General features: G+C 43.6%; 3 protein-coding genes across 9 annotated transcripts in view; 1 reads left to right on the top strand and 2 right to left on the bottom strand.

Annotated features, from left to right (window-relative positions):
* The window catches only part of LOC112235381 (calcium-binding protein 39-like), a 105931-nt gene that overhangs the window by 18895 nt on the left and 74279 nt on the right, over window positions 1–12757 (top strand). The gene's annotated exons all lie outside the window — the stretch shown is intronic.
* Window positions 607–9815, bottom strand: LOC112235380 (cytidine and dCMP deaminase domain-containing protein 1). Its single transcript, XM_024403819.2, is given in 12 exon segments — window positions 607–674; window positions 2369–2426; window positions 2665–2854; window positions 3313–3482; window positions 3667–3716; window positions 4224–4451; window positions 4664–4775; window positions 4778–4817; window positions 4819–5023; window positions 6595–6772; window positions 8521–8624; window positions 9573–9815. Coding segments are annotated over 12 exon segments (1527 nt in total). The 5' UTR covers window positions 9697–9815.
* The window catches only part of LOC112253662 (RCC1 and BTB domain-containing protein 1-like), a 98367-nt gene continuing 96008 nt past the window's right edge, over window positions 10399–12757 (bottom strand). For all 7 annotated transcript variants that reach the window (XM_042323846.1, XM_042323848.1, XM_042323842.1 and 4 more), the window contains 3 exons: window positions 12549–12700; window positions 12287–12417; window positions 10399–11781 (listed from right to left, as the gene is read on the bottom strand). In XM_042323846.1, coding sequence (XP_042179780.1) covers window positions 11641–11781; window positions 12287–12417; window positions 12549–12700 — 424 coding nt within the window. In that variant the 3' untranslated portion in view covers window positions 10399–11640. The remainder of the gene's footprint in view (window positions 11782–12286; window positions 12418–12548; window positions 12701–12757) is intronic.

The following is a 12757-nucleotide window of genomic DNA, read 5'->3' as shown; positions in this document are numbered from 1 at the left end:
GCTTATCAGTTAAAAGCAGTTTGGCAAAACAGGATGAAACAATTCAAGGATGTAGGAGCCAACCATGTAACAAAAAAAACAGACAAAGCACAGTTGCACAGGTCTAGGAGTTAGTATCCTTTGAGGCAAAGTGCAATATAGTGGTGGTAGCCTGCACTGGCTGGAATGTGACTTGGATTCTTCAAGTCTGGAAGAACTATAGTAAACTTAAAGCTACAATCAACAATAGCCTTGATACAACTTTCATTGTAACCTCTTCAGACAAACAATTAGGAAACACGCATTTACAGTTCACTTATACATACAAGCTTTGCAATTTAAAAAAAATCTACCTAGTACCATTTCCTTTGAATATACAGTCAGTCCTTTAAAATCTCCTTGAGTTTACTCCTTGAAACTGTCCATTACAGGGGAGTATGAAGAGGCCTTTGAATTTCCAACATTGTTAAAATGCATCCTTCCTTGAATCACTGATCAATATGCGATTGGATAAAAAACGTTTCCAAATGCCAACAAGAGCCTGGGGACCAGAATAGCCTATAAACCAGACTGAAAGCTACAGGTTTCCATTGTTCAAAAACAGGGAGTAAAGGTCTGGATTTGTTGCTAACCGTAAACCTTATTGGATTGAAGGGCCTGTTCAGGCTGTCTCCCATGCTTCCTCACACATCCATCTGTAATCATAACAAGACATGGTCAGAGGTGGGACACATCACAGAGTCAAATCAGAGACGGTTAAATAGTTGATCAGGCTTCTGTATTGTGGTGATTAGGTGGAGGCATGCACATTATATTTGTGTGACCAGCAATATAAACTCAGCAAAAAAAAAAGAAACGTCCTCACTGTCAACTTCGTTTATTTTCAGAAAACTTAACATGTGTAAATATTTGTATTAACATAATAAAGTTTTAACAACTGAGACATAGTCTGAACAAGTTCCACAGACATGGAATAATGTGTCCCTGAACAAAGGGAGGGGGGGGTCAAAATCAGAAGTAACAGTTGGAGTATCTGGTGTGGCCACCAGCTGCATTAAGTACTGCAGTGAATCTCCTCATGAACTGCACTAGATTTGCCAGTTCTTGCTGTGAGATAATCTTCCACCAAGCAAAAGTTCCCAGACATTTCTTGGGGAGAATGGCCCTAGCCCTCAAACCCTCCGATCCCAAACGTGCTCATTGGGATTGAGATCCGGGCTCTTCGCTGGCCATGGCAGGACACTGAATTCCTGTCTTGCAGGAAATCACTCACAGAACATAAATGGCTGGTGGCATTGTCATGCTGGAGGGTCATGTCAGGATGAGACTGCAGGAAAGGTACCACATGAGGGAGGAGGATGTCTTCCCTGTAACACACAGCGTTGAGATTGCCTGCAATGACATTTAAGCTCAGTCCGAATGATGCTGTGACACACCACCCCAGACCATGACGGACCCTTCACCTCCAAATTGATCCCGCTCCAGAGTATAGGCCTCTGTAACGCTCGATGTTGACGATAAATGCGAACCCGACAATCACCCTGGGTGAGAAAAAGTGACTTTTTGTCAGTCCTGTCTGGTCCAGCAACGGTGGGTTTGTGCCCATATGCGACATTGTTGCTTGTGATGTCTGGTGAGGACCTGCCAACAACAGGCCTGGGGCCCGTCCAGCCTGTTACAGATAATCTGAGCATTGATGGAGGGATTGTGTTCCATTGTTCAACTCAGGAGAAAGGTCTGCCATCCTGTACCTGTCCCGCAGGTGAGATGTTATTGGATCCTGTGCAGGTGTTGTTCACGCTGGTCTGCCACTGCTTCCCGATCAGCTGTCCATCCTGTAATCCCAAGCCCTGTCTTAGGTGTCTCACAGTTACGGACATTGCAATTTATTGCCCTGGCCACATCTGGGTATTGTGGTGATTAGGTGGAGGCAGCCCTCATGCCTCCTTGCAGCGCTGTCTTATGTCTCACTGTCAACATTGCAATTTATTTTCCCTGGCCAATCTGCAGCCCTCATGCCTTTGCAGCATGCCTAAGGCATTCAACATAGATGAGCAGGGACCCTGGGCATCTTTTTTAGACATGTGTTTTTCAAAGTCAGAATAATGGCCCTTTCTGTCCTAGTTTCATAACTGTGACCTTAATTGCCTACCGTCTGTAAGCTGTTATGTCTTAAATGAACAAGTGCATGTTCATTAAACCCTTGAACAAGCATGGGATCTGCAAAGTTATTTTGATTTTTACAAATTATCTTTGAAAGACAGGGTCCTGAAAAAGAGACGTTATTTTTTTGCTGAGTTTATTAGAGGAGGAGGAGAAGACGTGACATCACTCTCTATCATATCATCAAATATCATGCTAACTAATGGTACAGAGAAGGACAACTCACTGGCTAGATGAGGACCAGCATGTTCAGAGGCTCTCCTGGCCAGAGAGGACTTCTGCCACTGTGACGAAAACACAATAAGAAAATTGCATCTGTAGAAAGCACTATAATAAGTATACCTCAATAGCCTAACAAGGAAAACACAAGGATAGGTAAAAGCTGAATGGAAAGCATCTACGAGGAATCCATCCAGTTTTTCCCTCATCAGTACAAATGAAGAAAATGGCAGGAATAGACTATTGAGATGCTGCTACACCCATAGAAAAACTATTAATCAGTCAATCAATGTAGGTACTCACAATGAACTTCAGGACTCCTTGGAGGCTGTGGAATCTGAGGTAGGAGATGTCTCCCTTGTCTTTGCCGCTGTCCAGGTCAGTGGTGTAGATCTGCTTGATCCCAGCTCCTCGGATCAGAGGGACACACTCATCACACGGACACTTAGTCACAAACAGCATGGTGTTCTCCTCCTCACGGATCTCTTCACTCCTAGAAACGACAGTCAATCACATTTATTTACATCATAAATCCTCATGCCCAGCTACTAATTCCTGCCCCCTGGTCCGACTTCTGGGATGTACCTCCTTGCTTCCTCTCCGCTGACCTGTAAGGACTGGACAGGTCGAGAGCAAATATACCCATGTACACATTCCCTGTATTTCCTTCATCTACAGATGTAGGATCTTAATTTGATCACCCTGTTGCAGAAAAACTTTCTGCAATGCAAGAAATGTAAAATGTGTAGTGTATGAGGTTTAAAAAGGCTTTTTGCCAATTCCACTTTAAAAATGTCAATACAAAAAATGTATCAAAACCTACAAAAACGTCCATTAATTATAATCCACATAATTCACATTTCCTGTTGCTGCATTTAAGCTCCTACATCTGTACCCTGTCCTCTCATATCAGTGGAGATGAAGGGTGGATATATTCCCTCTCCTCCTGACCTGAAGGTGAGTGCGTTCTGCTCAGCGTGGATGATGTAGCGGTACTTCCTCCTCTGGCGGTCCTGCTGTTTGGTGTCCATCTGGGGGTACTGTCCGTACTCTGAGCCCACTGGGTAGGCGTTGTACCCACAACCCACCAGGTACAGCCGCCCCGTGCCATCACAACCACCCTAAAACAGTTGAGCACAGAACACAGTGAATGGCAGTTTGACCTTATTCATTTTTCACATTGAAATCTTTGTTACCAGCCTTTCCACTTTATTTTTGTCATTATATTACAGAGGCAAAATACATAATATTCATGTATAGTTATGAGCTTAGAAAATACAACGGTATTTTCAATGGTTTACTCACCGATTTCCCTTCTGCCCAAATGACAGCACCAACCCCAACCTTAGGGTCCTCTGGAATAGCAACAAACAAGTAACAGTCAGACACGTTCCATCTGTTTAAACATTCAGACAGGTTGAACCACCCATCACAGCTTGTCCTGTTAGCCTTAAAACATGAACATATAATTAACCCTTTCAAAAAATAAAATGTTCATTTCTTGAGTGATTGGCTGACCAACCAATCAGAGAACTCCTTTTCATAGCTGCTGTCACTAACCACTAATGAAACTAGAATGTCTTTTGGGATACTTTCTGTTCATCAGACACCTGATACACCACCACCCCCCCCCCCAGGGCAACACATCTCTCCAACAAATGTGCAGTCAACTGTGGGACGTTATGTCATAACAATAGTCTCGTCATTACAATAGTCTTCTCTCCTGCAATTTTTAATTGCTTGGAACTCCTTTATGTGATTCATCACAAAATGTGGTGACATGTCACCTTTACAAAATGACTTCCTAGTTTGAATGAGTAATCTGGCTAGTATATAGACTACTAAACAGATAATTCAGGTACCTGTTCTGTAGGCCAACAGTCTGGCCTGTACGATGCAGTGTCTGGCAATTTCCTGGGACACCCCCTGAGGCTGGGGCTGCTCCGAGGTTGCAGGCTGGGAGTCCTTCCTGTAGAAGCCATGCTGGAGAAGAGGCACACTAGCAGCTACTGAGGCCAGAACCCCAACCAGCTCCCTCATGTTCTGACGCAGGTTGGAGAAGTACGGCTCCATGCAAAAGTTCTCCAGACCTGTAGCAAGACAGTGTCAAATCCCCATCTATAAACAGTATGTTTACCATTCATTTAACAGGATCTACACAACAGATGGCGTGGCATGTGGCCTCTTGAGCAAAGGATCTCCTCAAACCTACCAATCTTGAGTTAGCCAATATAGCCAAAATACAGCTAACCGGTGAACACAAGCTAGCTAACAAGTACGGTTGAATGATTGTACTACAGACCTATTTTGGTGAGAATGTCACGGTGGCACTGTTCGTGTGGGATTAGGAACTCTTCGGAGAAAGTGTCCAGGTTCCGTCTCCTCTGCTTCCAGTAGAAGTCCCCAGCGTCCAATTCGGGGTCGTCCCCGACACCCTCTCCATGAAGTCACACCCCTGAGGTCTCCTCCACAAACTGCTGCAGGCCAGGGGCCACGGGCTGCACCACCACACTGATGTGGGGCTGGCTGTTGGACTTCAGCTTCTCGGATGCAATGGCGTCCAGCATGGCCTCCTGGGAAATGGAGTCCGTCCCATTAGGCCTGACCGCTAGCAGACTCATCTCAGGGTCACCAGGCCAGAAGGAGATGCGGCTCACCCCAGCTGGAGATGACAGACAAGAGACAAGACTTTACAAGTGATCTCTCTCTCTCTCTCTCTGTGTGTGTGTGTGTATACACTGCTCAAACACTTAAACAACACAATGTAACTCCAAGTCAATCACACTTCTGTGAAATCAAACTGTCCACTTAGGACGCAACACTGATTGACAATAAATTTCACATGCTGTTGTGCAAACGGAATAGACAACAGGTGGAAATTATAGGCAATTAGCAAGACACCCCCAATAAAGGAGTGGTTCTGCAGGTGATAACCACAGACCACTTCTCAGTTCCTATGCTTCCTGGCTGATGTTTTGGTCACTTTTGAATGCTGGCGGTGCTTTCACTCTAGTGGTAGCATGAGACGGAGTCTACAACCCACACAAGTGGCTCAGGTAGTGCAGCTCATCCAGGATGGCACATCAATGCGAGCTGTGGCAAGAAGGTTTTCTGTGTCTGTCAGCGTAGTGTCCAGAGCATGGAGGCGCTACCAGGAGAAAGGCCAGTACATCAGGAGATGGAGGAGGCCGAGGAGGGCAATAACCCAGCAGCAGGACCGCTACCTCCGCCTTTGTGCAAGGAGGAGCAGGAGGAGCACTGCCAGAGCCCTGCAAAATGACCTCCAGTAGGCCACAAATGTGCATGTGTCTGCTCAAACGGTCAGAAACAGACTCCATGAGGGTGGTATGAGGGCCCGACGTCCACAGGTGGGGGTTGTGCTAACAGCCCAACACCGTGCAGGACGTTTGGCATTTGCCAGAGAACACCTAGATTGGCAAATTCGCCACTGGCGCCCTGTGCTCTTCACAGATGAAAGCAGGTTCACACTGAGCACGTGACAGACGTGACAGAGTCTGGAGACGCCGTGGAGAACGTTCTGCTGCCTGCAACATCCTCCAGCATGACCGGTTTGGCGGTGGGTCAGTCATGGTGTGGCATTTCTTTGGGGGGGCTGCACAGCCCTCCATGTGCTCGCCAGAGGTAGCCTGACTGCCATTAGGTACCAAGATGAGATCCTCAGACCCCTTGTGAGACCATATGCTGGTGCGGTTGGCCCTGGGTTCCTCCTAATGCAAGACAATGCTAGACCTCATGTGGCTGGAGTGTGTCAGCAGTTCCTGCAAGATGAAGGCATTGATGCTATGGACTGGACCTCCCATTCCCCAGACCTGAATCCAATTGAGCACATCTGGGACATCATGTCTCGCTCCATCCACCAACGCCACCTCACTGAGGAACATGCCCAGGCGTTGTAGGGAGGTCATACAGGCACGTGGAGGCCAAAACTACTGAGCCTCATTTTGACTTGTTTTAAGAACATTACATCAAAGTTGGATCAGCCTGTAGTGTAATGGTTTTCCACTTCAATTTTGAGTGTGACTTGTTAAAAAGTTTGACCTCCATGGGTTGATAAATTTGATTTCCATTGATAATTTGTGTGATTTTGTTGTCAGCACATTCAACTATGTAAAGAAAAAAGTATTTAATAAGAATATTTCATTCATTCAGATCTAGGATCTGTTATTTTAGTGTTCCGTTTATTTTTTAGAGCAGTGTATATATAGATCTCACCATTGATAAGCATCTTGAGGCAGGTAGCGCAGGGTCTCCTAGAGAAATAGAGGTCTGAGGCAGCCAGCCTGGGCCCGTGTCTGATCACAGCTACCTGCCCCACATGGAGCTCTGGACCGGAGCAGTGGAGACCCACCACCCTCTGGTCCCGAACCACCACCAGGCCTGTACCCCGCGTCTGACACACAGAAACAGACAGGAGATAAGGGAGAAAAGTGATGATGCATATCATATAATTGATGATGCTCAATATGGTAATTTATTGCAGGTTATCTATACAAATAAATGTAAAATGACACATACACCTATTAGGTGTAGTGAAATGTGTTGTTTTACAGGGTCAGCCATAGTAGTACAGCGCCCCTGGAGCAAATTAGGGTTAAGTGCCTTGCTCAAGGGCACATCAACTGATTATTCACCTTGTTGGCTCAGGTATTCAAACTAGCGACCTTTCGGTTACTGGCCCAACGTTCTAACAACAATATGTAATGGCCGCTACACAGTGCATTCGGAAAGTATTAAGACCCCTTGACTTTTCCACATCACAGCCTTATTCTAAAATGGATTTTTAAATAAATGTTCTTCATCAATCTACGAAGACAAATGACAAGGCAAAAGCAGGTTTTTAGAAATGTTTGAAAATGTATTAAAAATTAAAAACTGAAATATCACATTTACATAAGTTTCAGACCTTTGTAGAAGCACCTTTGACAGCCTTACAGCCTCAGTCTTCTTGGGTATGACGCTACAAGCTTGGCAGACCTGTATTAGGGGAGTTTCTCACATTCTTCTCTGCAGATCCACTCTTCACCGTAGGGATGGTGCCAAGTTTCATCCAGACGTGATGCTTTGTATTCAGGCCAAATAATTCAATCTTGGTTTTATCAGACCAGAAAATCTGGTTTCTGATGGTCTGAGAGTCCTTTAGGTGCCTTTTGGCAAACTCCAAGTGGGCTGTCATGTGCCATTTACTGAGAAGTGGCTTCCGCCTGGCCACTCTGCCATAAAGGCCTGATTGATGGAGTGCTGATGAGATGGTTGTCGTTCTGGGAGGTTCTCCCATCTCCTCAAAGGAACTCTGGAGCTCTGTCAGAGTGACCATCGGGTTTCTTGGTCACATCCCTGGCCAAGGCCCTTATCCCCCGATTGCTCAGTTTGGCCGAGCGGCCAGCACTAGGAAGAGTCTTGGTGATTCCCAACTTCTTCCATTTAAGAATGGGGCGGCAGGTTAGAGCGTTGGACTAATAACCGAAAGGTCGCAAGATCGAATCCAGATGACAAGGTAAAAAATGTAATTCTGCCCCTGAACAAGGCAGTTAACCCACTGTTCCTAGGCCGTCATTGAGAATAAGAATTTGTTCTTAACCGACTTGCCTAGTTAAATAAAAGGTAAAAAAATATTGTTTTTTTTAAAGAATGATGCAGGCCACTGTGTTCTTGGAGACCTTCAATGCTGCAGAAATGTTTTGGTACCCTTCCACAGATCTATGCCTCGAGACAATCCTGTCTCTGAGCTCTTTGGACAATTCCTTTGACCTCATGGCTTGGTTTTTGCTCTGAAATGCACGGTCAACTGTGGGACCTTATATAGACAGGTGTGTGCTTTTCCAAATCATGTCCAATCCATTGAATTTCCCACAGGTAGATTCCAATCAAGTTGTAGAAACATCTCATGGATGATCGATGGAAACAGGATGCACCCGAGCTCAATTTCAAGTCTCACAGCAAAGGGTCTGAATACTTATATAAATAAGGTATTTCTGTTTTTTTATTTTTAATACATTTGCAAAAATTCTTAGCCTGTTTTCACTTTGTTATTATGGGGTATTGTGTGTAGATTGATGAGGGGGAAAGGCTGTAACAACAAAATGTGGAAAAGGGGAAGGGGTATAAATTCATTCTGAATGCACTGTAGGTCAAACTTACAAAGTCATTCTGGTTTATGTCTTCTGGTTCCTCCTTGGGGAAAAGTTCCATCCATAAACTCAGCAGGGTGAAGAGGTTAACCTTGGACAGCCTGGGTCCATGACCTAAAAACACACCATAGAAAAACAGGATTACAAAGGCAAGTGAGTTTTTTGTCCACTATATCTTTGCTGCTCCCAAGTGATAACACATTGAGCACAAAGAAATTATTTAGGTTAAAGCAAACATTGGGCAGACATTTGCTTCCTCTTCCCACTGCAACTCTGGAGCTCTGACATAGAATGTGAAACTGTTGGCCAGTACATTTCTCTTCAAAACATGTGACTCTGGCATTCATAGGGGAGAACAACCAAACGGATGCTTGATCCAGCAACCCTACTATTACAGAGCAAGCCCAGCTTACCTGTCCGTGCCTTAAAGCTCAAGACATTTTTGCAGAACCAGTCACATGATCCTTGGAAAGTCACTACCCCGAAACCGCTACCATTTAAGTTTCAACTTCAAATGGGGTGACAAAATTGTTACAACAAAAAAATATGACCAGTTGTACTATTTAATGGTTTTGATATGATTAATTTCAGAAATTCTGACATAAAAAGATGTAGTATATTTAATTAAACTGCTAATAATACTAGGTCAATTTCATATTCACAAATGGTCTAATTCAAAACCTAACTTTTTTTCACTTTATAAATTTAAACAACATGGCACTACTTTAACTAAAATGAAAAACAATATGATTTGTTTGTTTAGGATTCCTGGCAATGTAAATAGTTTGTTTGTATGCTTGTTTGCATGTGACTATTCCTCTTTTGTTTGTTGATATTTGTTAATTAAAATAAAATAAAATACATCTTAAATGGGGTGACGTCAGACAGTTGATGATCACGTTTGAACGTTTCTCGACAGTAAAAGCCTAGACTGTGCCACAATTACGTCTTTATTTTTAGTATGCCTCAAAGCTCATTATTCCGTGTGAGTAGCAATATTATATCGAACAGTAAAAACATTCGCAGGATTCTCTTGTCAAGCTGTCAACGCAGTAGTCTCACCTTGTACTTTGGTGTCGGTTTGTGTGCTGGCTTCCCTTACATCGCGATATCCTTTACAGTTGCATGAAGCGGCACAGGTTGGTTTCAAATATTGGTTCGACTCTACAGTATCCGTCGTTGCCATTCAATTAATTGAATGTAAAATGGAGCAAACGTCACCAGTCAAGGCAAATACGTATAATGATTTGATGCTGTAGGTTTCTGAACAGCGAAGCTAGGCTTCTTCCTATATCTTCTGACGCAGAACAAATAGGCGGAGCTTGTCTTACACCAACCCCCAGAACTGTCAAACGCAGTGTGTTTGTTGTAAATGTTCTGCATTCTTGGTTGCAATTAAAAAATGTCAGATTACATCTGCATTCCATTATGTCATTTCATTCATGACGTGATAATCTTAAATAAGGCCCGTGGAGGCGTGGTATATGGCCAATATACCACGGCTAAGGGCTGTTCTTAGGCACAACGAAATGCCTGGACACAGCCCTTAGCCGTGGTACATTGGCCATACATCACAAACCCCTGAGATGCCTTATTGCTATTATAAACTGGTTACCAACGTAATTAAAACAGTAAAAATAAATGTTTTGTCATACCCGTGGTATAGGGTATGATATACCATGGCTGTCAGCCAATCAGCATTCAGGGCTTGACCCTCCCAGTTTATAATAAAGAATGGTATTCATTAGGCTACTGTCTCTAGGATTAGAGAATGTATGTGATGGCCTCTAGATGGCAGCATAAGGACATGTTTGTAATTATCGGTCATTGCTCATATGAATGTTCAAATCAAAAATATATGAAGTCATTTCTAATGCATCATCCAGCATTGTATACAAGAATGTAGTTTTGTTTATTTCAAAGTGGTTGCATCTCATAACTTGCAAGTCAATAAACATGTTGAATTGTGGCACCAATAGCAACTGTTTCCATCCTAAATAATAGTAAATATTTCAAAATAAATGTAATTGCAAAAATAAACATAAGCAACAAATTATTTCTGAAAAAATAATCTAAGAATACAAAGCATTGAATTTCAATTTCAGTACAAACACTCGCTTCAAAGTAAATTAGAATGTAGTAATGAACATTAAACCATTAAAACAATATTCAAAGCAGCAGAATGATTGGAAATGCTTGGGTGGAGGGGGGGGTAATCTCAACCAAAGGAATGCAATAAGTAATAGTAAAAAATGTAGATAATATCTATTTTTGTAAGAATAAAAAAGTTCAGAGTAACAAGTTGTATATGGTCCAAATGTTTTGTTTTCTGTCTGGTAAAAGAACTGAAGAGTTGAAAACCAAGTTCCTGCTCATTGTTGCATTGCATCACCATGTTCATCTCAAGTCTCGAGAATTAACGTGCCTGAATGAATAAATGACAAGCTCTGCTCTACTTGTCAGTACACAGCATATTACAAATCATATTGAAACTGTCATTTCCTCAAAACATCCACAGGCTCTGAACCATAAACCCTGTAAAATATATTTCTGGCCAGCTACATCCAACCTTTCAACAGTAGAGCAAAGTACGCAACTTTGATGCAAAAAAATATATTATAATAATAATAATAATAATCTGCATATCGGGGGGGTTGACTGCCATCACCTGCCATCAGACATTGTCAGGCATGTAACCGTGTCCATCTTAAGCTAGATCTATGGTCCTCCAATTAAACTGACACTAAATGAGCAGTCTGATGCCATTTAGCAGGTTTGTAAACATGGAGTGACAGACAATGAACTTTGATGTCACTGTTTTGACTGGTAAAGGAACTTCCTCCCCACAGTGCCACCTGTCCGCGTGGAATATTAGGTGCACAGGCAGGGACTGGCTTTGGCTTCTTTGGCTGTGTAACTGGAGGTGAGCCATAGTCACCAGATGACCTCACCAGACATTGTCTCAATGGATTAATAATATGGCAATTTAGAGATCCAGGTTCAAGCTAGCCGTTTCCATGTTCATACCATTTATTTCTTTGTCCTTTCTACCATGGCCAAGTAGTGTCAAGCCAAAACAGTTCATGCTAGCCCTTTCCTCGTCCTTCCTTCGGGGCTGGTTAGTGGTCAGTCAGTTTTTGAAGGACCCACAGCGGCTGGCTCTGCAGATGAACTCTTTGAGCATGTTGCCATCGATCTGCCAGAAGGCTGCAGTCTGGGTCACCGCTGTCAGGTGGTTCACACAGAACTTGAAGCAGAACTCCTCCAGGTCCTACAGGGAAGCGATCACATCCAGTCACAGTATGAACACGGGTACAGTATACAGCAGGTCAACAACAAGCGTCCCAAAACCGGCCCCCCAAGTGATGTTTTTGGGCCCACCTTAGTTTTGGGACAGAAAAGACTAAAGTCACCAAGAATTCAGAAAAAAAAACAGTTTAACGTAAGGTAATCAAGGTATCTTGATTCTTTTCAAATAAAATATATTTTGGGGCTTAGTTGTATCCAATTTGTAGAGTACAACTTATTATAATTATGTTCCAGCACCCCAAACATCCGCTACGCATCAAAAAACGGCCCGCGGCTGAATATAGTTCCCTAGCCCTGGTATACAGTACCTAAATATGTATAAGATGGAATACGAGGTCATCTGACTAATATGTCCATAATGACATGGCCAACGTCTCTCGTAGAAGGCAGCCTCAAGAAGCTTGTGGTAACCAGTAAGCATCGGAGTGGTTAACCCTTAGTAGTGACACTGTCACAGTGTGTCTCACCTCAGCGTCGTATCGCACGGCGGCAGAGAGCAGAGAGAAGGCGTTCTCCACGGTGATGCCTCTCTTGATGATGTGTTGACACAGACGTTTCAGACGGTTCTCACAGTAGGATGTGGCCAGGTCCAACAGGCCTGAAACAGAGACACAGTTTGTACACACAGCGGCTTTCCTATGGATGGACTTTAACTCAATAAAGTCATTTGTTTTGAGTCTGGGGCCCCGTATGGATCCTAAACAGGATTCCTGCTTCAGTCCAACTCACCGATGGCGTCCTCTGGGGGCAGGTCTACGTTGTCAGTGTAGAGGAACTCCAAGAAGGAGCGGTAGACGGGGTAGGAGAACTGGTCGATCTCAATCACCTCCTTCATGTCCTCTGTCCAGTGGGACTGGAACATGGAGCGGAAGTGTTCACACCTGACAGAAACAATGATGGACACATGTTGTCGTGTTACGTCTATAGACAGGTTTTAT

Source organism: Oncorhynchus tshawytscha, linkage group LG07 (genome assembly GCF_018296145.1).
Source record: "Oncorhynchus tshawytscha isolate Ot180627B linkage group LG07, Otsh_v2.0, whole genome shotgun sequence".
NCBI lineage: Eukaryota > Metazoa > Chordata > Actinopteri > Salmoniformes > Salmonidae > Oncorhynchus > Oncorhynchus tshawytscha.
This window is presented reverse-complemented; position numbering and strand designations above follow the sequence as displayed.